The sequence below is a fragment of the Electrona antarctica genome (assembly GCF_951216825.1).
Source record: "Electrona antarctica genome assembly, chromosome: 9".
In the NCBI taxonomy this organism is placed as follows: domain Eukaryota; kingdom Metazoa; phylum Chordata; class Actinopteri; order Myctophiformes; family Myctophidae; genus Electrona; species Electrona antarctica.
Window position 1 is genome coordinate 35,792,192 of NC_136790.1, and position 25,018 is coordinate 35,817,209.

Here is a 25,018-nt window from a genome sequence, read left to right on the forward strand (position 1 = left end):
ATCTTGGAGCCTGTCAGTCATCTATGTCTGATGCATGATGATGTATGCATTGCATACATCATCATATCATCACTCATTCAACATGATGTATGAATGACTTCCAAGTTGGACAAATAATTGAAGAAAATTGGCGAGTTATTTCTGTGTCATATTGGCAGTGTGCAGGACATCTGGCAATGAGTGGTTTAGCATCTTTTGCAAGATTAGCTCCTCACAGACAATACAAGACATACACACAGACCCTGCCATAGACCGCTAGTAGATATACAGTACATACATTTATATAAATATACACATATAGTACAGTATATATTCTATACATATATTGTATACACAGCACACATCTATCTATAAACTGGAGAAGAAAATGATGTTCAGGAGTCAGGTGATCTCTACTTTTATTTAAATTAAATCATAATATAGGACTTGAAAGCATTATAATATTTACCAAAAACACTAATCTTTTTCTCAATTAGATTTTTGTCTCATTAATAATCACTATGTATCCTTATGTGGCATGAAGAAAACGGAAGAGAAAAGTAGGCGCACAGTAGGTCAAACAGTAGGTCAAACAGGCTACTGATAAAAGCATATCTAGGAATTGTTTGTAAACTGAAGTGAAGGCACAAACATACTGCGACAGACATATAAATTGACACTATAAAATGCTATAGAATGTTAGGTACATACATACTTTAAATATCAGTTAGAATCTTCATACTTTCCCCCTGGTTGTGAAGCAACTTTTTTTGTTTTCAACTTTTTAGATTTTTTTTTCATTATTTTGTTTTTAAATTAAATTTTGTTGGAATGTTAAGATCATTTTGTGCAGATTACACAGCTAAATATTTGCCATCTCGAGTCATGCAGGACAAAATGCGGTTTGGCTATGAATGAGGAACTTATGTAAACATTATAAAAAAGCACTTTCCTTTTTCAATCATTCTATGTCCATGCCTGTGCTTCTTTTCTTAAAAAATAAGCTGTACTGTATGCGATTAAAAGGTTTAATAATTTGCACATCAGAATCTCTAAAGTAAAATGAATGCATTTATATAAAAAGTTTTCCTTTACCTCCTCTAGTAATTGAAAATAAACAAAGATAACAGAACAAAAAAACAAACAAACAAAACAAAAATACAATAACAAATGTTGATTTGTGGTCATAGCCCAATGTTAACAAGTTAACAATACGAGCAAACAGGATCAGCGATCATTGAAATTCTGCAAGGCTCGTGGAGTTCTCTCAGTCTCTTGGGTGTCTTTATAAAAAGCGGATCAAAGCAGAAATGGTGGTTGGCCAGTGCAGTCATTCATGATGTGTGTGTTCCCCCTTCTGTCTGTCTGGTGACTAGAACTGTTCAAGTAATCTGGGGGGACATAAACAATGACAACAGCAGTGTTAATTATGTAGACTAAAATTATGACAAAGTGTTCATCGACTACCTTTTTTCACTGACATACTAAAAAAAACTAAAGCCATGATATATAAGACTAAATATATTGACAATTTTGTCAACAAATAAAAACTAGACTAAAATGTTAGGGAGGAAGAGTGGAGAAGAGATGCAGTAGAACTAATCATTTTATGTTTGGTTGTGGGGGTCACTTCACTATCATTTTAACCACTAACCACTGGCTATTCAAGATTAGCAGAAGTACAAGCACGCAACGGGGCACTTGAATGACACGCTGTGAGCTTGTTCATCTGCTATTTTTGAAAAACCTTATAAATGTTTGGAAGATTTTGAACAAATCTTCTCTTCTGGGGGTCTCCCCCTGCAGATGGGGGGGGGGGGGGTCCACGGCCAGATACATATCAATTGAGAACCACTGCAGTATGCCATTTTCACCACCAGAATAGGGACGCTAGGCTTGGTTGGTGTGGTTGAGCTCACCTTGACTCTTCCTCCTCAAACTCCAGTCTAGAAGAGTCCACAGTCCTTCAGGTTGTTCTTGATGATGACGTCTGTGACGGCGTCGAAGACGAACTGCACGTTCTTGGTGTCGGTGGCGCAGGTGAAGTGGGTGTAGATCTCCTTGGTGTCCTTCTTCTTGTTCAGGTCCTCGAACTTGGTCTGGATGTAGGCTTGGGCCTCCTCGTACTTATTAGGGCCTGCCAGGGACCGAGACGAGAGAGGTTAGTGTTATTTGGTTTGGTCTTACACAGTTGGTGGATGAACAGAACTTGGTGTGCGGATGATATGACTCAGCCTCCTTCAACCAGATAGCTGAGTTTGTTTAGGGCGTGTACCACATGGTCTACTCTCTACACTGTGACTAGGGGGTGGGAGGTGGCATTCGCCATGCCCTGGGAGTCCAAATGACGGCCCTGTCCTGCTCTCACCGGTGTACTCAGGGAAGCAGATGGTCAGCGGGCTGCGGGGGATCTTCTCCTCAAACAGGTCCTTCTTGTTGAGGAAGAGGATGATGGAGGTCTCCGTGAACCACTTGTTGTTGCAGATGGAGTCAAACAGCTTCATGCTCTCATGCATACGGTTCTGGGGAGGGACAGACAGGAAAATGTAAAAATGTGTTGTTGTTGTAGTTATTTCATTTTAGCCCTGACTTTTAGCCTTCGAGTTATGCAGCTCTTCAGTCAGATTGAAGAGCACTTGAGTTGAATAAATGTAGTGTAGTGGCAGACTCACCATCTCCTCATCCTCTGCCAGAGCCAGGTCATAAGCACTCATGGCCACGCAGAAGATGATGGCCGTCACTCCCTCGAAGCAATGGATCCACTTCTTCCTCTCTGAGCGCTGGCCTCCCACATCAAACATCCTGCGTGCACACACACACACACACACAGTTGTCACAACGAAGAACTCGCAAATCTAGATTCTATAAAAGTGGTTCTCAAAGTGGGGTCCAGGGACCTTCAAGGTTCAGGGTTCTTTGAGGAAGTCCCACTCCTCACAGGTATGTAACTCTGAGAGTATACAAATGGCCCATTACGGGTCCACCAGCCAAACACTATGGTGAGGGCTGAGAGGCAACGCAGAGTCGCAGATTGAAGGTCAACATCTTGACACTCGTGTCTGGCTTACTGTACTATACATCTGTCACTGCAGAGCAGCAGGGTCCTCTATGCACTTAGTCATCTTCCCTTGCATTTATGTTGGCATTTAGGCACGGTGCAGTTGCCGTGGTAACGGACAGCCTGATGCCAGACTGAGTGGAGACACATTGTTGACTGGGATGGTGGATGACTTATTCATGTAGTCTATTTCTCGGTTAACTTTTTGATAAAAAAAAAAAAGTAATCGCTAAGAAAACCATTGATAGTTGCAGCCCTATTATGAACAAAATGCAGCTTTTTCTTTGCCAGTTCATTACTGCAGTGACATGCCAAAGACACCAGTAGACAGTAGGCAGCCACTTATACCCCAGCATCTGTATTCTGCTGAAAACATGCAGAAAATAGCTACAGAATCTACAAGCTCACAATACGTCTACATAACATAATTTCTTTAACCTTTTTTATTTCAAGGACCCCCCCTTTGATTAAGCCCCATAACTTCCGTTACAGGCGTATGCAAAGGCTCAACTTATGTAACTTGGATAGCATTTTATGTAGACATAGCACTCTATAATATGCTGTATATGCATTTTTCTCATTTTTTGGCCCGGACGTTCAGATGTCAAAAACGCGGTGCACAAAATACCATTAATAGTAGTCAAAGAGATAGTCACACAGACAAAACAAGGTTATTTACAATATCTCGAGGAAGACAAGCTGAATCCTCAGAAAAGTTCAGCTAGAAATTGGTGCCACGAAACACCTTGGTAGGATTATAATATGCTGATCACTTCAATGACATATCGTCACAACATATCGTCAATGTTGGGCAGAAACCTTGTGTTCATAATGAGTTATAAACATAGGATGCATAGCAAGTATTACCGAAACTTTTTATTTCCATATTTCAACATTCTTTTGGTAAATTAATACTCTACTTTGTCATTCAAACATAGCGAAATAGCAAGAAAAATGACTGTTTCGGACAATGTTTAGGGCCAACATGGACGATATCCTTGTTTGCATGTGAGGTAACACTAAGCTAACACAGGGTTGGTATGTTGCGATCACACAGTAGTAGACATGGAGACATGGAGTGGAAGCATGATCTCACTTGAAGTGTAGGTCCTTGAAGGTGAAATGTGTCTCCACGATGCCGGTGGTTTTGACTCTGGTCCGCAGCACATCTTGCTGTGTGGGGATGTAGTCTGCCTTGGCTATCCTCTCCAGGTCGTTCAGGTAACTGGTGGGGAAAACACAGACACACTTGCTTAATATAATTATTATACAGTGTGGCACTCTACATAGCGCCCGACAGATTTGACTTTTAAAGCATTTTAATATTTACCAAAAACACTAATCTTTTTCTCAATTAGATTTTTGTCTCATTAATAATCACTATGTATCCTTAGGTAGCATGAAGAAAACGGAAGAGAAAAGTAGGCGCACAGTGGCTTTCGCCTTTATTTTATATATCTTTTTTTATAGAGGGACAGACAGTAGGCTGACAGGAAATGGGGAGAGAGATGGGGGGGTGACATGCAGTAAAGGTGGTCGGGATCGGGAGTCGAACCCGCGGCACACTGCCAGACTTGGGCTACCGGCCAAGGTGCCTGGACCGCTGAGCCACGGCCCTGGACCGCTGAGCCATGGCCCAGGCCAGATTTTGCAGCTAATTTTTCCTTTCCTTGTACAAGCTTTTGACATTGTTTAGTTAATGTATTCTTGCTGTTTTTGTTTTGATATAAAAGTTATTTGTGTTTATTTATTTTGCTTATCAGGCAATGTTCTCAAATACAAATCATACAAGATTTTCACATTGACACATTTTGCACATGTTGACCAAATATCAGCCAAAACAGGTCTAAGACTCTCCAAAATTGGAATTGGCATCGAACCCCAAATTCTGGCATGGGTCGTGCATGGGTAATCCCACACCGATTCCACAGTTTACAGCACTGTTTCCTCAAACATTTATCAAAAATAATTTCATGAATGAAATAAAAAATATAATCTAAGAAATTCCCTAAATTTGAAAACAAATGTAGAAGTAGTGAAAGCGTTGTGAGCATGTAGTATTGCTATTGTCACTAGTTTGGGTCCCAGCCTAGGGCAAACATCTGATTTATCTTTTGGGTCTTCAGCTAAAACGATTTGGGAACCGGTTTACACTAGTATCTGCACACAGATTACACTACTACTTATGTCATGACTCATGTGGAGGAAAGTCATAAGGCTATGTCATGACTCATGGGGAGGAAAGTCATAAGGATACGGAAACCATTAGTGTGACGTCCACCTGCCAGGGTGTCCTTGGCTGGCAGAGGAAGGTTTGGTCATTAGCAAGTCATTGCTGTCAGGCAGAAACCTTGTCTCTCCAAATTTCAACTTTCAACAAGAATAAGTAGGTCGGGATTGTCGGTATCACGCGGGAGTCTATCCCCGTTAAAATGCGCTAGACCCCTGGGAGATGGATTGCTGAGGTGGAGCGCCACACCTACCATCAGCTCCCAGTACTTCCCGCACGACTTGCTGCACCAAGCCGTGCTACTCATTCGCTGAGTTGGCGGTGCCCGGGATCGAACCCATGAACTTGTGGTCCAACTATCCGGACACAAAAAGTCACACAATGGTAGCACAAACAGCCGATTTACAAGCTCACAGCGCGTTGCACTGTGACCCATTGTGAGCTTGTACTAATACTATGTGAAAGGAGTGTGTGTTTGTGGGCTTTATAATATAATATAAACCAGAGTTTATGACTATACCAGTATGATGCCCTGACGGCGAGAAGCAACCTAAAGGGCGAGGTCGCGTGCACACATCCGCCTGGGTGACGGCAGACTGCTGGGCGAGTGTTGGTGCTTTGGCATGGGGGGGGGGGGGGGCAGATCAATATATGGAATGAGTTCTGTACTGGCCATATATGGAGCGTGTCTTGAGTGTACAGGGTTTGATGAGGGCCAAGGTAAGGCCGGGCCTTAATTTCCGGGCCTGTTGAGAACTCTAGCCGGGCGTGGCTGCACTAATAACTTTGGGCCAGGCCCGTCTATAGAATTTCAATGGACATGTATCAGTCAAAAGGGAGACATCGAAGAGGAAGGACGGGTGGGGTAGATCATCATATGGAATGTCAGAACAGGTCAGCTCCATATATGGAGATAGAGGCGTGATGTCACGAGGCATGACCAGGCATATATGGAGGCGTGATGTCACGAGGCGTGACCATATATGGAGGCGTGATGTCACAAGGCGTGACCATATATGGAGGCGTGATGTCACGAAGTGTTTACATATATGGAGGTGTGACTGATGGGAAATTCAGGTTTTCATAGTAGTCACAATAATATCTGCATTGTATCCATTGGAACACAGGTAATTCATTCCATTTCCTGAAAAGCAACATGTTGGAGATATGAGGTTTCCTTTCCAGCCTTGAAGTTTACAGTGACAAATTTGTACTGTACCAACCGCTGCCTGTAGCGACAACAGACAGAATGTGGCTACGGTCTCATCTGAAGGATGGCACCTCTGAAAACAAATACCCCACACTTCGTTCTTACACAGGCAAGAAAGAACAAATACCTGCTGCTGGCTCTCTGACACTGTAATCAATCTGTTGTCTCACGTTCTGGTGCTGGTATACAAGTATACAATGCTGCTTATTCGCATGGTTCTGCCTCTACTTGCCTGTCTGACGAAGGCTATTAAGCACTAAACCATTCATTCACTCATTAATCTAGCACACTTATATAGTATATATTTATAGTATATAAAATTGTAACTACGGCCAATATAAAGTTGTATTTCTGCCTTAAGGAGGACAAATTGATTGATTTAATGATCTTCCTGTTTATTACACCCACCATAAACAAAATGATGTAACTGTGATTATTCAAGGTATTCTTAGCTAGAAGCCCCCCCCCCCCCCCCCCCCCCCCCCCCCCAGCCAAACGATTGACCATTTCCTTTGTCACAGAGACCAACTTCTTCTTTCCAGTCATTTCTTTGGCTTTATTTAGACAGGACAGTACTAGAGAGACAGGAAACTGCAGGCAGAGACAGGGAAGGACATGCAACACACTCGTCTCCAGACGGAATGGAACCGGGCATGATGACATTGTGACTGTGTGGTCAACAGGCGTGTCAAACTCGAGTTGGGTCAGGGGCCTGATTGGGCAATGTTTGCTCACACTGCCGTGCACGTTGCCAAATAGTAGAAGTACAAGCTCGCAGGGAAACTTTATATTTATTTATTTACGTATACTGAAAACGCTGCAATTGAAAATGAAAGTGTGTGAAAAGCACCACGGTGACGTTTTGGGAGTCTTCTCTCTTCCTCGGTTAAACAAACAAGACAATCACGGGAGAAAAAAGAAAAAGCGAGCCGATTATGGGCCGATTCATATTCATACTATTTTACCGCTGTTTCGGCGCTGTAGTGCCGAAATGATTTCGGCTCGTCAGAAATTTTCAGTAGCACCGAAGCGCCGACTTTAGGACGGTACCCGCCCCCCCGAACCTCAAATGACGTCACATTGTAGGCTCTACAGAGCCGAACCGACTTTTATTCGGCTCTAAAATAGGAGTATGAATCGCGCCTATGGCTGTGCTGTCAAAACCCCTAATTGGCCTAATTGGCATCAATCATTGGTGTCAATTATTGCTGTCAATCACTGAGATCACCTGGTGGCAATCACTGATTGGGGAGAGGCCATAGAGTATATAAAAGGATAGAGACTGAACTGGCGCGAAGCTCCGCCCCCCCCAGCTATTCATGTCAGTGGAAGTTGCTCAGTGGCGTTTTGAAGCACCCGGAAGACTGCCGGAAGTACCGTCTCAGAACGTCTACTTCCGCATTTGACCACCAAATTTTGGTGGTCAAATGCGGAAATGCAACAGAGCGCTCAATGTTAAAGCCCAGCTGCAAGGGGTTTCCCGGTCATGAATCCACGGGTCCGCCTGTAGTCCCTCCTCCTACCACTAGGGCCCAGAGCTTCAACGTTGAATAGCCTCACTGGCCCCTTGGGAGAGGCTCAGAAAACAGGAAGTGTTTGTTCAGTATGAAAAGCAGCATCAGTGGTGAACACTGCATGGAGAGAACAGCAGAACAACTGAAAGACTAACCAAACATTGGAGCTGGGAAGACTGAAACCTGTCAAGCCATCAAGGGGAATGCCACTGGTGCGATAAGTGTTTCTGCATTGCTGTTTATTTTATTGCTTAAAGTTTGATGCAAGTTACTTATGTTTTGTGCTAGACCACATTTAAACTGCTATAATTATGTTTGATTTATGTCGCATATAGGCTTGCTTAGTCGAATTATGATTTTGAATTGAATATTGTAGATGATATGAGTTAAAACAACCTGTTTATTTGAATTACTGAAGAGAGTAGTGATTCAGAGCTGAAGGTTACATTAGTAACCCTGGTTATATGATTGAAATGAGTGAATTTCAGTTTATTTTGTTTGATTATGAATGACCTTACATAGTTAATGACAGCTTGTATTTTGTTTTTGTCTTTTTCTCTGTTTAAGGTTTTCAACCTACTACTACTATACCTACTGTACCACAACTTATTTCCAATTAAAAAGGAACAAAAGAGGAAAGAAGTTGCCTTATTGAGTTGACCACAGTTCCCCCTGTCGGCTAAGCCGTTTTTCAAGTTTGGGCAAAAAGGTTTCTGAAAAAATCCCGAATAACTTGACAATGGCTTCTGAAACGTGTTTGATCTTTCACTCAAAACCGATTCTGAAACTCACTTTTCAGCAGTGCACGTTCAGTTTTAATGATTCCATTGGGGACACGCACAGACTGCAAAGAGGAGAACACTCTCTCACTGTGGAACAGGCAGGTTGATAGCTATGCATCTGGGGGGTGTTTTCCTTAAAAAGGTAGGGTAAGTGATATTTTTGGGTTAAAAATTAAAATAAATGCTAAATAGCTTGTGAGATGGATGCACAACAGGTGCGCAGCCACACCCAGCTCTGAGTCCAGTTCTAGTTTGACTCAGGCCAGGTGTGACTGCTTAAATCAGTCATCCTCCATCTCACATAGCTATATTCTGATAGTAGTCATTGCTATAGAGTGTTGAAACAGGAGTCTTCCCGTCTCTCCAGCTTTCCAGAAAACAGAAAATGAATTTTCAAGTCCGGTCCGGATACCAATGTGATCCAATCAGTAGAGAGAACTCACACAGGATACAGGATAAACAAGTGAAATTGTGATGACACAAATAAATGAGCAGAAAATAATTTGAATTGGAGCACTATAACATTGATGCTGATAAATGGACACTCTCTCCTGATGAGCTGAAATGTGGCCTCCCACCTGAAGATGCATTTTCTGTTTATTAAAGAGAAGTAATGATTACTAACAGAATATAGTGCTTTTTTTGTTTTAACAAAAAATATCACTTACCCTACCTTAAGTAGGCTACCTACAACAAAGCTGCACGCTACTGCAGCAGTAGTGACAGAGTGACAGACACCTGCGAGAGACTGGCCTGGGATCAGCTGTCATAGATAGTCGTCACATGGCCCTGAGGCAGAACTAAGACAAAGCTTGAATGTCAAAGGTTTGAGGGATTTTCTGCCAATCTCTCAACGTAGTGTTCAATCACATCATGAAAAACACCACGTTGTATAATAAAGTGCTGCAACTGGATGTAATCCTGTGTTAAGTCAGAGTGGGTGTGGGATATTATTAAAACCATTGCTTGACTACTTCAGGATGTAATTTTGTTTGACAAGTATAATCGCTATAGACTCTAGAGAGAAAGGTTTAGACATACCTTTGTAGTCCATAAAATCTGATATTGGCACATCACTTCATTTGACATTTTGATATGGAAGCCAAGCCTGAAAGATTAACTGAATCTGGTAGGCTTACAATAAGAGGGTAAGGTGCTTGGCCGTATTTCATTTGTGTTACATAATATACTATGATGCTATTTATGGGTTGAATTATGGTTGAAACCGAAGTATTAAATGGCCAAAATTGGCTCGGTTAGACGACTTAATAAACCATAACAACCTTTGGTCAGCTACGCAAATTCTAAGAATCACTGGGAAATCATACTGTATCTGACATCTACAAAAACAGTAAGTACACTAAGTATACGGAAAGGCTTATTGTCGGTATCAGCCAAGAATGCGGGTGTCTATCCCTGTTTCAATGCTCTAGACCCCAGGGAGATGGATTGCTGATATGCAACACCTACCATCAGCTCACAGTACTTAACACATGACTTGCACCCAAGACCCATGACATATGACCCAAGCAGCGCTACTCATACGCTGGGTTGGCGGTGCCCAGGATGTGGTGCAAAGGTGAGATCTCTACCGACTGAGCTAGATCGATCCTCTGATCGTTGGTAAACACGGAGGTTTGTCTGTGCTTCTGTGGAAAAAAAAGCTTTAATAGCTTTGACATAGAGTACACTTAGTCTTTCTTGGTTGTTAGCTTTGAGAGAAGATGGATAAAATAGAACTGCGAACAGGTGGTGAAGCTGTGTACCGTACCATGCACATGCAGTGGAAAAGCACCAAATGGGATTGGCATTTGGGATTGGGCTTTGTCAACATCTGTCAAAACCCCCAAAAATATGTTGAAAAACAACATATAGTATTTAATCTGTTCCTCATTTTGCTGGGCAAACCCTTGGTACCCCCTCAAGGACCCCTGGTGGTCCCTCTCCGGATGCCTCTTTGTGAAGCAGTGACTTATGAGACAGTAAAATGTTGGACCACATTCTGCAGGCATTACAGTGTAACTATGACACATTGTGCTCTAGTCAGGGACGAGGCTTTCTGTTTTCTCCGAGTTTCCATCTGGAGTGATGGAACGCGTCCCACAGGCCCATGAGGTGATAATAGCCCCTCACCGGCTCATATCAGCAGCGTAGCACAATGACCTCACGCTCTTCTGTCATTTCCTTTCACCATTACATTAGAACAACAATATCTGACAAAGAAAATGGCGCAATGAAATGGTAATGAAAATGTGCATCAGGGGGAATAAAGCATGTAATCACGGCTTAGCAACAGGAATGGTCCCCCAGCGTGAAGCCACAAAGTGAAACAGAATAGTGAAATAGTTTTCACTCAGACACATTAGTCTCTTGAGACGCACTGTTGCCTCACACTACAGTCTGTGCAACGGAAGTGCGCTGAAAATAAGGTGCTCCCTCCACACACACACACACACACACACACACACACACACACACACACACACACACACACACACACACACACACACACACACACACACACAGCAGACTATCTATCCAAAGACATCGTTCTCTTATCAGCATGAATTGAACATTGACAGTGCAGTCTTTTCAATTACTCTCAGCCTCATTCATTGCATATATCAGGGGAGCCTTATAAGCAGTAAGACGTTTTCATTGAACTTGCTAGCTTTGAGCATAAGACGCCTACAGTATGATGATGATGATGAAGTATGGTGAATCACCATACCTGTCCCTGTGACGTCATGTGGGTCAATACATCATCGAAAGAAGCAGGGCTCACAACTCACTTTAAGATGCTCCAAACTTTTATTCAGCGACAGGCAGGCAGAAAGAATACGACGTTTCAGCCTCACAGTCTTTGTAGTATAAATACATCATCACTATTGGTGATGATGTTTTGACACACATGACGTCACAGGGACCCCAAAAGGGTTTATACGGAATGTATGAATGAATGAATGAATGAATAATAAATACAAAAATAAATACATTCGGGCAAGGCAATTACTATAGTCAGGTTGCCCCCTGGGAAACCACGGTAATTATAAGCGCTATGAATTCAACAATTAAACACAATAATCTGTTTCTTTTACCAGGCACTCTCTAACCATCATGCATGACACTGTAAACAGGATGTGTGCGCTTTAGTTTCAGCAAATTGGATCGATTCAGTTATCTCGGGAAACAGTTCCTATCATCAAAAATTGATTCGGCAGGAAATTAGGCATAACAAAATCCTTGGATAGAAAGAGGGAGATTTCCAGACTCCCCAAGCTCACTATTTCAAAAGAAATTGGTTTCTCAATGAAGCAAGAACACACAGCAGCACCCACATGGCTTGATCTTTTAATCCCCTTAAGATATTGAAGGGACATGGCTTGCATTCAAAACAACCTTTTCACTAGGCCTCCTACAGGAGGATCTTCTGAAATATATCTCCGGTTTAACCACTTGAACCGTAGCACTCCCTGTTCATTACTTGGCATATCATAACAGGCCAACGTTACAGGCCAAGATATCTATATTCTAGAGGGGGAAAAGGGAGTGGGCCAAGGATAAAGGAGTGGTGCTATGGTGTTTTTCTTTTTAAATATATGAACATATATGCCAATATATGGCAAGTATATGCATAATATATGCTGCATATATGCAACATTCAGGACAGGTTCATATATGTGATATATGAGCCATTCTACCGAATTGGTTCAAATTGCAGTCCCACAATAAAAAATATACATTTTTAAAACACTGCTGTTGCACGATTAAGTTGTATACTGCATGGCTGGGGCTGAAGTGGTTAAAAAGGAATACACAGTAATACTGCACAAGCATGGGAGAAACTCGATTAATTAAGCATTTTGTACAAAACGGGCTACTCCTGAATACTTTGGAAGGCAATGTTAGCCAATCAGTGTAGAATCTGAGAAATCCAACAGACTCGTCTTGATCACATGACTACAGAGATCATGTGTACCGTACCGATTTGCGTGAGATTTGGATGAAATCTGTGCGACTAACATAAACAATGTGTTTTGCAGAAATCGGCCTCATGGTGGCGCTATAACCGGCAGATGTGGAGGGATGCAGGGAAAATGTTTTTCCATGGCCTCTAGGGAGTGCGTATACATAAGTTGTCGATGCAGTTATAGGTAAAAAACGGAATTGGCCTGTTATAGCGCCACCGTGAGGCTGATTTGGGAAAGAAATAGTGGCATGTCGTCCTCGGCCTAGTGGAAATGTGCGTGTATAATTGGATGGAAATTGGACACTGTGTTTGTGATTTGTGGCATTTTGTTCGAAACGGACCAATTATGTGAGCTTTGGAAGCCAATCTTAGCCAATCAGGATGGAAGATGGGAAATTGTGCAGATCTGTGTTGATCACATGACTATGGAGATAGTGTATACCGAATTGTGTGATGTATGGATAAAATGTGTACGAGTTATCTACAGAAATGTGTTTTGCCTAAATCGGCCTCATGGTGGCGCTATAACAGGCCGTTGAGGAATATTTGGGGCAGAGGTTCGTCGTTGGCATGTGTCTGCACAGTTTGGCATAAATCGGGCCAATGGTGCCGGAGATTAGCTGATAACGGACGGACGGAAGGAAGGACGGACGGACGGAAGGACACACACACACACGGACGGAGTGCAAAACATACTCTCTCCCCATGCCTTCGGCCTGGTGGAGACAATAATTGAGCTATGTTGTGTAGGATGTTCTTTTTTATTTATAAAAAAAGAGCAGGTCAAATGAATCCTTATCTAAACAGATGTCACAGTTTATTGGGACAGTGCAGACTTGTGTTGCATCATCAGACATCAAACTAAAATGTTCTAGTGTCCATCATTAACCCCTTAAGACCTGAGATTGATACCACAAATGCCTTCTAAATCACTAGTTCTCAAACTTCTTCGTTTCAAGGACAAAATTGTCCGTCCTGATGATGGTTTAATGGGTTAAATAATTTGGAATGCACAGCCGAACAATTTCCAAAACCGAGGAAACCGATGAATGTCAGAATGTTGTCAGATTCTCACACATTCCCAGATCCTATCCTCTCTGTCGGGTGGAAACCGCATTTGTCCAAAACATCTCAGAGGCAAATATTGTACTTTTTACTCCACTACAATTATTTGAAAACGTTAGTCACATGTTAACACTCCCATCGCCCAGGACGAAGTTCTTTGTCCTTTCTATTAGTAATGCACGCCCGACGCCCAGGACGAAGTATTGTCCAAAAGACGAAGTTTATTGATATGAGAACGGATCGCATGGCTCCATAGCCCAGGAGCGCCTGATGGGCAATCCTCGGTGTTGCGCAAGAGTGAGACGTCATCAAAAAACTCCCTCCCCTATTTTGCTGATGAAAACGAAAATCTTAAAACTTTCATAACTCGCGATCTAAATCATCCCGTCTAATTATGAAAAAAGATCCTGTGTTAGACGGCGCTCCGCGGTCCAGTCGCTAGTCGCGATAGATTTATTCTTACCTCCCGTTGTTGTCGATCGACTCTAGAGTGGTGTGGCTATTGTTAGCTGCTACACACACATTCACAACAACAACCGGTCCGTCCGGAAAAGGGGTCCGTGTTTATAAATCGAATGGGCGCTATAATGTAATGGATTAAATAACCCAGGGCAATTAAAGTGTTTTAATTTGTGGATTTGTGTGACATGCACGCGATGTGCACATGGATGCACCCACGGTAATTTATTCTTTCATTTGTCCCTTATCTCTGGCACCTGCACAGCGTTTCTATTGTAACAGGTGGCATGGATTGTGTGAAGGCAGGGGTAGGCAACCTTTATTTCTGGCCCAAAAGTGTATAAAATTATGAGAGAGAGAGAGAGAGAGAGAGAGAGAGAGAGAGAGAGAGAGAGAGAGAGACACTCACTAGGCTGCTGAATCGTTGAGCTGGTACTCGCGGTTCCGTGAGAAGCAGCCCTGGACGCCGCCGTCGGCCCACAGCCTCTGGATGACGTTGGACAGGTCTTCTGGGAGGATGCCCTGCTCCTCGGCTGCTGCTGACAGGGCAAACAGCTGCCGGGCATCGTCCTGACACGCAGAAACACACACACACACACACACACACACACACACACACACACACACACACACACACACACACACACACACACACACACACACACACACACACACACACACACACACACACACACACACACACACACACACACACACACACACACACACACACACACACACACACAAACGTAAATGGTTGCCCTACTGCCTACTTCATCATACTACAGTGTCACACAAAAGCATTAATAGTTGCATATCTACAAGCTCAAAAGCTGGTGCACTATTTTTTTTATTTGAATCCTGGAAAACACTTTTGGAGATATGGTGTTCACCCGACAGAGTCGATATGAAAGTTGTGTACAATAAATCACACACACACACACACACACACACACACACACACACACACACACACACACACGCTCTTTTTTGTTGTTGCGGCTTTCGCCTTTTTATTTTATATTTTTTATAGAGAGTAGGCTGACAGGAAATGGGGGAGAGAGATGGGGGAGTGACATGCAGTAAAGGCCGTCGGGATCGGGAGTCAAGCCCGCGGCACACTGCCAGTCTCAGGCTACCGGCCAAGGTGCCTGGACCGCTGCGCCACAGCCCAGGCCCACACACAGCGATTCTGACACGCGCGTGAGCTTGTCGATCTGCTATTTTCCTTCAAAAGCTTTCCCTTACACTCACACATTACAGATCCTGGGGTTTGAGTGGTTCAGAGTGGATGGATGGATGTTATGCAGACAGCAATCATCCCGGTCCTCCTTAAGAAGGGGAGACATCCTCCTCTCACAGGGACACATACTTGTCCTGCTCCATTAAGCCCAGTTTATACCTTGTCCCACAGCAGCCTCATTCCAAATGCCTTCTTGCGATTAATTAGGAAACAGGCATAGTGCTACAACTGCTCTGAGGAAGAGTAACTCATTGGCCTGCCACCCCACCAGAGGCCTGTGCTGTCTGCTATGAAGACATGCTTGCTTTGGACTATAAGAGAAAGAGAGAGAGAGAGAGAGAGAGAGAGGATGATAGGGATCATGTGGCGTTATTTGTAAACAAGCACAAGTGGGACGCTAGAAGACACAGGGAGCATGAGAAAGACATACACCACATGCTCCCATCTGCTTAATCAAACCACACACGCCCTCCACCTTCGCTCCTCTGTGCTGCCCACGTGCTGGCCAACACAGATAACCTGTTGGTTAACCTACGACTGGTCCTGCCTGCATGTGGCAACATGTACTGTAGGTTAATGAGCAGTAGCATTTCCAAGAGAGGGCAAGAAGGAGGGAGGCAGAGAAAGACGGACGGAGTAGAAAAGGAGAGAGTTGTGAGCAGGATCAAACCAAGCCAGGGGGATTTATCATTTAGATGAGGCCATTTGGAAGTAAGTCAACAACACTTTAGTGCGTGTCAAGTGGAAGCAATTAAATGCTGCGATAAAAAACACTGATAAAAAACATTTCAAAAGGAGAAAGCACTACAACACAAAAAGGGGGGGAGGGGATTCTGATTGGAAAATCTGATCTTCTGCAGGCAACTGGGAGTCTCGGTCTTAAATGGCCAATACTGCGGTGGAAAGGTTTCTGCCATATTGCTTTTATCTGTCCAATGCATATGCTTCAAATAAGTTAAGCTAATAACTATTACTTGGAATCAATAATAGATGCTTGTTTTTCTTTAAAGAAAAACTAGAACTACATGTTCTGTACTGTTGTACACACAATCAACAGGCAATGGATTTGAGAAGTAGGCTATATTGTGAGAGAAATCTATGTGATGCACCACTGGCAAAGGTAAACAACCTAGGCAGAGAATTGGATAAGGACTTGCCCTGCTGGGCAAGAAGGAAAAAGCTTAACGTCAGACCCTGCACATACTTAACTGTACACATACATACAATCCCCTACACCAGGGGTTCTCAACCCGTGGGTCGCGACCCCTTGGGGGGTCGCCAAATTATTTTAGGGGGTCCCCAAATTATTTTCAAAAAAAAAAAAAAAAAAAAGATTTTGTTTTTTAATTTTTTTTTCACGATTTTTCAAAAATAGCAGACCTACAAGCTCGTAGCGCGCCACTCGGTGGCGCGCTATGAGCTTGTAGATCTGCTATTTTTAAATAGCTAAATTATAACAATGCTTAAAACACCAAAAGGGGTTCCCGCCCAAAATGGTTTAAGGTTATTGTAGCAGTCAATTTATATTGGGGGTCGGGAGGGGGCGGGGCGGGGGTCCCGAGACCCAGAGAGCATTTTCGGGGGTCCCCAGCCAAAAACGTTGAGAACCCCTGCCCTACACCTACAGAACTGCAGGCGTTCACATTCACTGGAGGGAGGGAGGCTCGCTCAGCTGATCCAATAACAGTGAAGGATGGCATTCCTGCAGGCTCGCTACAGTATATCGATTTAAACATGAGTGTCTCGAGTTAGGCGCCAAGTAGATGATGAATCAGACACACATACCCAAGTCCGTTTAGCGTTTACACATCACATGGCATCTTTTAAAACACTGGTGTTATTCTCCAAGATCTAACAACACAGCTTGGAACAGAGGTCCCTGCTCACACCCGCTGAGCAACATCTCCATGCTGCACTGCTACGATGTAAAGGTGTGGCACTTAATCAAGGCACTTCTATTTTTCAATAATATGAAGTCCCTGGGGTCATTGGTCCGACCTCCTGTTAGTCAGACCATTACTAATACTATCCCAAACCCTAACCTTAACCTCACAGGAAGCCACAGGTTTTTAAATCGCAGCACGGATTAGTTGTAACCCGCCACACATGCCAGGAGCCACAGGTGATTTTTAACCCACAGCACGGGTGAGTCTTAACCGGCCACGCAGGTCTGACTAACGGGATGCCGGGATGACTTATGGGCAGTCCCCCGTCACACATGGGCTCTCTCTCTCTCTCTCTCTCTCTCTCTCTCTCTCTCGTCTCTATAAATAAAGACCCCCAAAAATGAAATCAAAGGATACTGTTGAAAAGGTTGTGTTGCGTGGGTAGGGAGGTATGCTTGTGAGCACATACAGCATGGAAGAAAATGAGGAGAGAGGGCTGCTAGTTTCACGTGAGATCTGGCATCTAAATACAACGCATGGGTTAAAACTGGGTGCAAGGCCCGGGCGGCTGGCGTAGCCGTCTGGGCACCTTGGCTGGTAATCCAGTATGGCAGTGTGCCGCGGGTTCGACTCCCGATCCCGACGGCCTTTACTGCGTGTCACCCCCCCATCTCTATCTCCCCATTTCCTGTCAGCCTACTGTATACCTATCCCTCTATGAAAAAGAAAATAAAGGCGAAAGCCACAAAAAATATATCTTTAAAAAGAAAACTGGGTGCAAAGACCTTTGGGCGGTCTTTCATATTGAAACGGTGATATTACTTTAAAAAGTTTACAACCAACACAGAAACTAAGCCTTTTGCTGTTAGAAACTAACACTTGCTATGCATCCCATGTCTAATGCATTAAAGAAAATAAATTAACCTAGCAAACCTGCTTTAAAAAAAAATCACACCTGTGTGAAGTGAGTGGTGCAACTCTGTGTGTGTGTGTGTGTGTGTGTGTGTGTGTGTGTGTGGGGGGGGGGGGGGGGAGTTCCAGACCCACAGGCTGAAACCATCATATATACAGTTACAGCCTATTTTCGTGCTCGGACACAGCCAGGGACCCTGGGACGGACGGACACAGCCAGGGACCCAGAGACGGACGGACCCAGGGACACAGCCACACACATAGCTGTCTATAGGAGTGTTTGCACCACTCAACAAATCAAAACTAAAGTAGAATTGAAAACAAAAGTCCAAACAAAAACAAAAACTAATGAAAAATGCAAAACTATAATAACCCTTATAAGCACAGGAACGAGTCAGAGTTACTTCTGAAACAATGCCTGAATGCTGATGTTGATCACATCCCCCTGGCTACAATATGTAATGTGCTGTGAAATTATTTAAACCATCTATGCTTGCAGTAGTAAACTAATACTTAGTTAACCGAGGTCGGCTCTGTACTTTCTCTGCTCTACACAAAAAGTCCTTGTGGACAATAACAGGGATGCTAGGTTTCTTAAGTGTTTAATTCATCAGTTTCATGACACAGTCTTATGCTGTGTTCAAACTGCTGAGCAGTGCAAGCCATACCAACTAAGCCAGTTGCGAAATACACCAAGCATGTGAGCGCTTCATAAATCAAAGCCATTTCCAGAAATGAAGTGTTTGGAATAGTGAGACGTAGTGCAATACTTGACCACGGCTCATTAAAAATATTATTACACACACACATCCTACAAATGCTCTACTCACAGTTTTATGTGTGCAATAAAATTTAACTAAGAACATTTAATGTTCTTAGTTGCATGCATCTACAAAGGAAATCTAGCATTCTATATTATTGCATCTCAGACATTGCATCTCAGACAGTGACAGAAGAAAGAAAAGAAAAGAAAGAAAGAAAGAGAAAGAAAGATTTGTCATGCTGCAGCTGCACACATTGTCTGCTCTTCTGTCTGCAAATGCGTGTGTGTGATCAAATTAAGCTTAATTTATTCAAATTTACTTGGAATGTGACAAGCTGGAATATGACGGTTCGCTTTGAGAGGTAATCTAAGACGTGTTCAACAGAGAGAGAAAGACATTTTCTTTTTCTCTCTCTTTCCCTGAGTAATCATTGGTATTCTATTTCAGTGATGTATAATCTCCCTGGGCGGTGAACTCATACACATACACACACACGACACTCCCGACACTCATACACACACACGCACGCACACGTGCACTGTATGAGATTTATTCACACACCGATGAAGGCGGGTCAGCAAAAAGTTGTGTTGAGTGGCATGTTCTATTAAATGAAGTAAATAGACTTTTTGCTGAGCGCAACCTTTTCCTTTTATAAAAGGTTTATGGCACGTGACTGCGATGGGGAGTGGAGGATATGTTTGCTACGATATGCGCTACGATTGGTGACCCCAGATGGCAACAGCGAGGGGTTTGACATCCGGGCCGGAGTAATGACCCCTTCCTCATAGTCCTGGACTATGCACTCAGGAAGGCCATCAGTGGAAGGAGAGCAGGAACTTGGCTTCACTCTGACACCAAGTAGGTCGAGATGACACCCCAAAGTAGCGGACGATCAGCCTGCTCTCCGACAATGTGGAACAAGCACAGGAACTTATGAACAGAGTGGAGTTGGAGTGTGCCAAGGTTGGCCTTAGGCTAAATGCCAAGAAAACTGAGGTTATCACCTATAACATCTCACCGGAACATCAACCTCTGATAACAACAGGAGGCACTGTGCTGAAGGAAGTCAAGGACTTCAAGTACCTGGGCTCAAGGGTCAACTCAACTGAGCAAGACCTGAAAGTGTGGAAGGCTCTTGCATGGAGGGCCCTGAATGGTATGACCAGTGTATGGAACTCCAACCTCCCCCGTCAAATGAAACTCAGCTTCTTCTATGCAAACTTAGATAGAGGGTAGAGTCTGTTCTATACGGCAGTGAATGGTGGACCCTGAAGCCAACCCTGCAGAAGTCTCTTGACGGGTGCTACACCAGGATGTTGTGTGCAGTGTACATGTTACCAACAAGATTCTGTATGAGGGAATATCAAGGGTGAGTTGAGACTTTAATTTAACCTGGAGTCTTGCAAGCCTTCTGCTTTGCAGTAATTTCTCTCAGTCAGTATACACAGTTTTGAAAAAAGGGAAACGATATGCACATCTCATCAAGCCGAACTTGGGCCGGTGCTGAGCAACAAACGAAAAATAAACACACGAAAAATAAATAAACAAGAAGAAGTGCCCCTCGGGGCACAGGTCTCCACCAGGATAATAGCGTTTGTGATGGACAAAATGTGTAGGAGTAATACATTTTTTGTTTGTTTTTGTGCAATAATATGTCGTCTGGTGGTTGTATACCAGGGCAATACAAATAAATATATAACACATAACAGTGTATTCATATGTGTAGTAGTGCACATATAAAGTTGTACACAGATCGGTGCAGTTATAGGTGTAAACATTTGAATTGCATTTCAACCTCTGCCTCGTGGGAATGTGTGTGCATAATTTCACGGAAATCACACGCTGTGTGAATGACTTGAGGCATTTTGTTCAAAATGGACAAATCCTGCAAAGTTTGGAAGGCAATCGTAGCCAATCGGGATGGAATAAATATGGGAAAGCAGACAGATGTGTGTTGATCTCATTACTATGGCGATAGTGAATACCGATTTGCGTGATGTATGGATAAAATATGTACAAGTAATGTACAGAAATGTGTTTTACCAAAATCTGCCTCATGGTGGCGCTATAACCGGCAGATGTGGCATTTCTTCCTTGGCCTAGTGGGAATCTGTTGAATCTGTTGTTCACAGAAATCTCACGCTGTGTTAATGATTTGAGGCATTTTGTTGGAAATGGTCACAAAACCTGCAAACTTTGGAAGGCAATCTTAGCGATTGGGGATGAAATATGGGGAAGCGGACAGGTCCGTATTGATCACATGACTATAGGATGGCATATGGGGAAGAGGACAGGTCCGTATTGATCACATGACTATAGGATGGCATATGGGGAAGCGGACAGGTCCGTATTGATCACATGACTATAGGATGGCATATGGGGAAGCGGACAGGTCCGTATTGATCACATGACTATAGGATGGCATATGGGGAAGCGGACAGGTCCGTATTGATCACATGACTATAGGATGGCATATGGGGAAGTGGACAGGTCCGTATTGATCACATGACTATAGGATGGCATATGGGGAAGCGGACAGGTCCGTATTGATCACATGACTATAGGATGGCATATGGGGAAGCGGACAGGTCCGTATTGATCACATGACTATAGCAATTCGCGTGATGTATGGATACAATCTGTACGAGTAATATAAGGAAATGTGTTTTGCTGAAATGGGCCTCATGGTGGCACTATAACAGGCCATTGTGGAAAATCTGTGACAGAGGTTCGTCGTTGGCAACCAGGGAGTGTGTGTGCACAGTTTGGCATCGACCGGGTTAACGGTGCCGGAGATTAGCTGTACGCAGACGGACGGAGGGACGCAATCGCGCACACGGACGGACGGACTGAATGCAAAACATACGCTCTCCCCATGCCTTCGACCTGGTGGAGACAATAAAAGCTTGTACACCGAGGAGTCCAATGCGACAGATGCTTCATTGCACCAAAGGAAGCTATGACGTTTCTTCCTCAGTATGAGTAAGAGCGTTTAGCTCCAATCGTCACAGCTGTCTTTGGTGCATTAACCCATTTAGACCTGAGGACGCATCTGTGTCATATTATAGCTTTTAAAGCTGAGCGTTTATTTATTTTCTCTTCTATACACAGTTTTGGCCATGCATCGTACGCAGTGGTGGAAAGTAACCAAGTACAGAGTCAAGTACTGTACTTTTATTTTACTTTATTTCTATATTGTGGTATTGCTACTTTTACTTGAGTAACAAATGGGGCTACTTATTTCACCACTGATGGTACATCTATGAATGAATTTATTTGGCGATAAAAGGAAAGAGCACATCAGCACTTTCATAACATATAACACACACACAATAGCACAGAGGATAAATACACAATAAAGCCCTAAGGCTTGTTTCCATTGTGGCCCTCATAAACAGAGCATCTGTGTTGTGTTTGCTTACATTTTCTCCAAAGTCATTAAAATGTCACCAAACTCAAGCTGAATACGTGAGTCAGTGTCGCTTTGAATTTAGTTTGTAAATCAAACTTTTGACCAGGGAATAATGTCAGATTAATCTTTTGAAACCAGTCCACACTTTTAAATGCATTGAATTGCAACAATTTAATACAATACTGAAAAACATTTTAATAACATTAAAATGCGCAATATATATATAATGTGTTCGATTATATTTCTCAAGCAAGTTTCATGTCTCTATATGTTGATTTTCATACTGTACTGAAATTAATGGATTCCAGCAACTTCAAAAATCAAACAAACCATGCTATGATTTGAAAAGTGGTCAGCAATTATGTCAAGTATACAGTGAGTCATACTCATAGTCAATGGGCTAAACATGGCCAGACCACCGGTATGGCTAATTTAACTTCAAAATCCAGTGAGTGCAATATGTAATGACAATATTTTGTCATTTATGTCAAATTGCCTGCTTGTTGGGAGGGAGAAAGCACTTACCGCTCTGGCAGCATCCTCATACTGGATCTTGAGATTGTCCATGGCTTTGATGATGGCCATGATGGACTGGATTGTGTTGCTGTAGACCACAGCTCTGTACTGCTTGCATTCGTCTTCTGAGTAGCCATCCTCGTGGATGATCCTGGGGACAGAGCACAGAGTCAGTCAGGGAGGATAAACACATACTTTATACTGTATGCAGATAATGAAACATAGCCTATAAAGCTGCCTAAACCCTGAATTTACTCAGACGTGAAAAGGTGGAATCCACTGTGCCGTGAAGAGCGTTTTCACCACATTCTGTAAGTCTTACAGCAGGCAGCAATCACAATACTGCCAGGTAGAGGATTTGGGGGTAACTCGGGTCTCTTACACGTTTTATAGCTAGAAGACACTGTCTAAAACACATGGTTACACAATCGTTTGGATCCAAGGGAGGTAAGAATGAAAAGAGGCCTGTGGCTGAGATACTGCAGTGATGAAATCCAACAGAATGGTCCTCCTGGCTAGTTCAAGCCCATCTGCGATGGAATCACACCGCTTGATTTGTTGTGGGCTGCTGAATGGGACTTAATTGAAATGCAAGCGAGCTCACTGGGAGACAGGAGCACAGCCAAAGAGGACTTTTCCCCCACCCTTCTGCTATTTAGATTAGATATATGCCTAACAGGCATGGCTGAACAGGAATGTAGGAGTTAGTCTTTTTCTTCACCCTCCTCATTGCTGTCATACAAATTAACTTGGATGTAATGTCCTCCGTTTTGTGTTTTGGCAGGTTGTAAACTACTACAGTAGCTACCAGCCAAGTGGTGGTGGCTTTAGAGTGGGGTGTCTAGTTTACACAGCCAGCCAGCCTGCCATTTTGGCAGGTAACCAGGCTTTCATAGATCCTGTTCCATTTTTATAATGGCACGTGACTGTTGTTTGGCTTATAAATTATAAATTGCCTTTAATTGAATAAAGTCTCCCTAGAAGCATTAATATTCTAAACGAGAGGCATGTTAAAGTCAGAAATGAAGACAGAAGTATGCCCATCTGGTCAAAACCATGGAGAGCTCCCTAGATTAGGAGAGACGAGGCATTCTTTCTGAGCTGTAAACAAGTGAACGGCAGTGCGCATGCGCGAAACAGCAAGGAGTATGGTGCAGAAGGAGAGGCCAACCCAAAAAAAATGGAAAAAAAAATCTGGATTTTTATTTTTTGTTTGAAATCAATGAAAAAGCTCTATGACGTGTGTACACGTCCACTGGATCCATCGGTTGTATTTCATATGACGTTTCCACGCGTCCTACGGTCTGAATGTGTTAATAGGAAACGCATAAAGAACACGTACAAGTAAAGAAATCATTTTTTTTGTTTTTTGAGAGTTTGTTCTGTGCATGAAAACGAATTGATTCTAGGGACAGAAAGCAGACCCTTCCCAGATGACCTGAGAGTCTGGATAGTTCATGATACGGCACAAGATCATAAATGTATTTTAGTCCTAAAACATTCAATGCTTTAAAAAAAATGTAATATTTTGAAATAAAGATCAAAGAACTGGCGCTATATGCTCCACTTTCTTGGTATTAGTAAGGACTATAGGAGCAGTGTTCTGAATTAACTGCATGGTATTAGTAAGGACTATAGGAGCAGTGTTCTGAATTAACTGCTTGGTATTAGTAAGGACTATAGGAGCAGTGTTCTGAATTAACTGCATGGTATTAGTAAGGACTATAGGAGCAGTATTCTGAATTAACTGCTTGGTATTAGTAAGGACTATAGGAGCAGTATTCTGAATTAACTGCATGGTATTAGTAAGGACTATAGGAGCAGTATTCTGAATTAACTGCATGGTATTAGTAAGGACTATAGGAGCAGTATTCTGAATTAACTGCATGGTATTAGTAAGGACTATAGGAGCAGTATTCTGAATTAACTGCATGGTATTAGTAAGGACTATAGGAGCAGTATTCTGAATTAACTGCAGTCGTCTGATCTTATTTATTTTTCTCAGGAGACTTGTA

General features: G+C 43.0%; 1 protein-coding gene across 1 annotated transcript in view; it reads right to left on the reverse strand.

Annotated features, from left to right (window-relative positions):
- Positions 1–381: 381 nt before the first annotated feature.
- LOC306929041 (guanine nucleotide-binding protein G(i) subunit alpha-2) overlaps positions 382–25,018 on the reverse strand; it is a 91,906-nt gene continuing 67,269 nt past the window's right edge. Inside the window, exons 3-9 of the mRNA XM_079509386.1 lie at positions 23,013–23,154; positions 14,677–14,837; positions 4,134–4,262; positions 2,652–2,781; positions 2,348–2,501; positions 1,899–2,116; positions 382–1,370 (exon numbers count right to left, since the gene is read on the reverse strand). Coding sequence (XP_079365512.1) covers positions 1,926–2,116; positions 2,348–2,501; positions 2,652–2,781; positions 4,134–4,262; positions 14,677–14,837; positions 23,013–23,154 — 907 coding nt within the window. The 3' untranslated portion in view covers positions 382–1,370; positions 1,899–1,925. The remainder of the gene's footprint in view (positions 1,371–1,898; positions 2,117–2,347; positions 2,502–2,651; positions 2,782–4,133; positions 4,263–14,676; positions 14,838–23,012; positions 23,155–25,018) is intronic.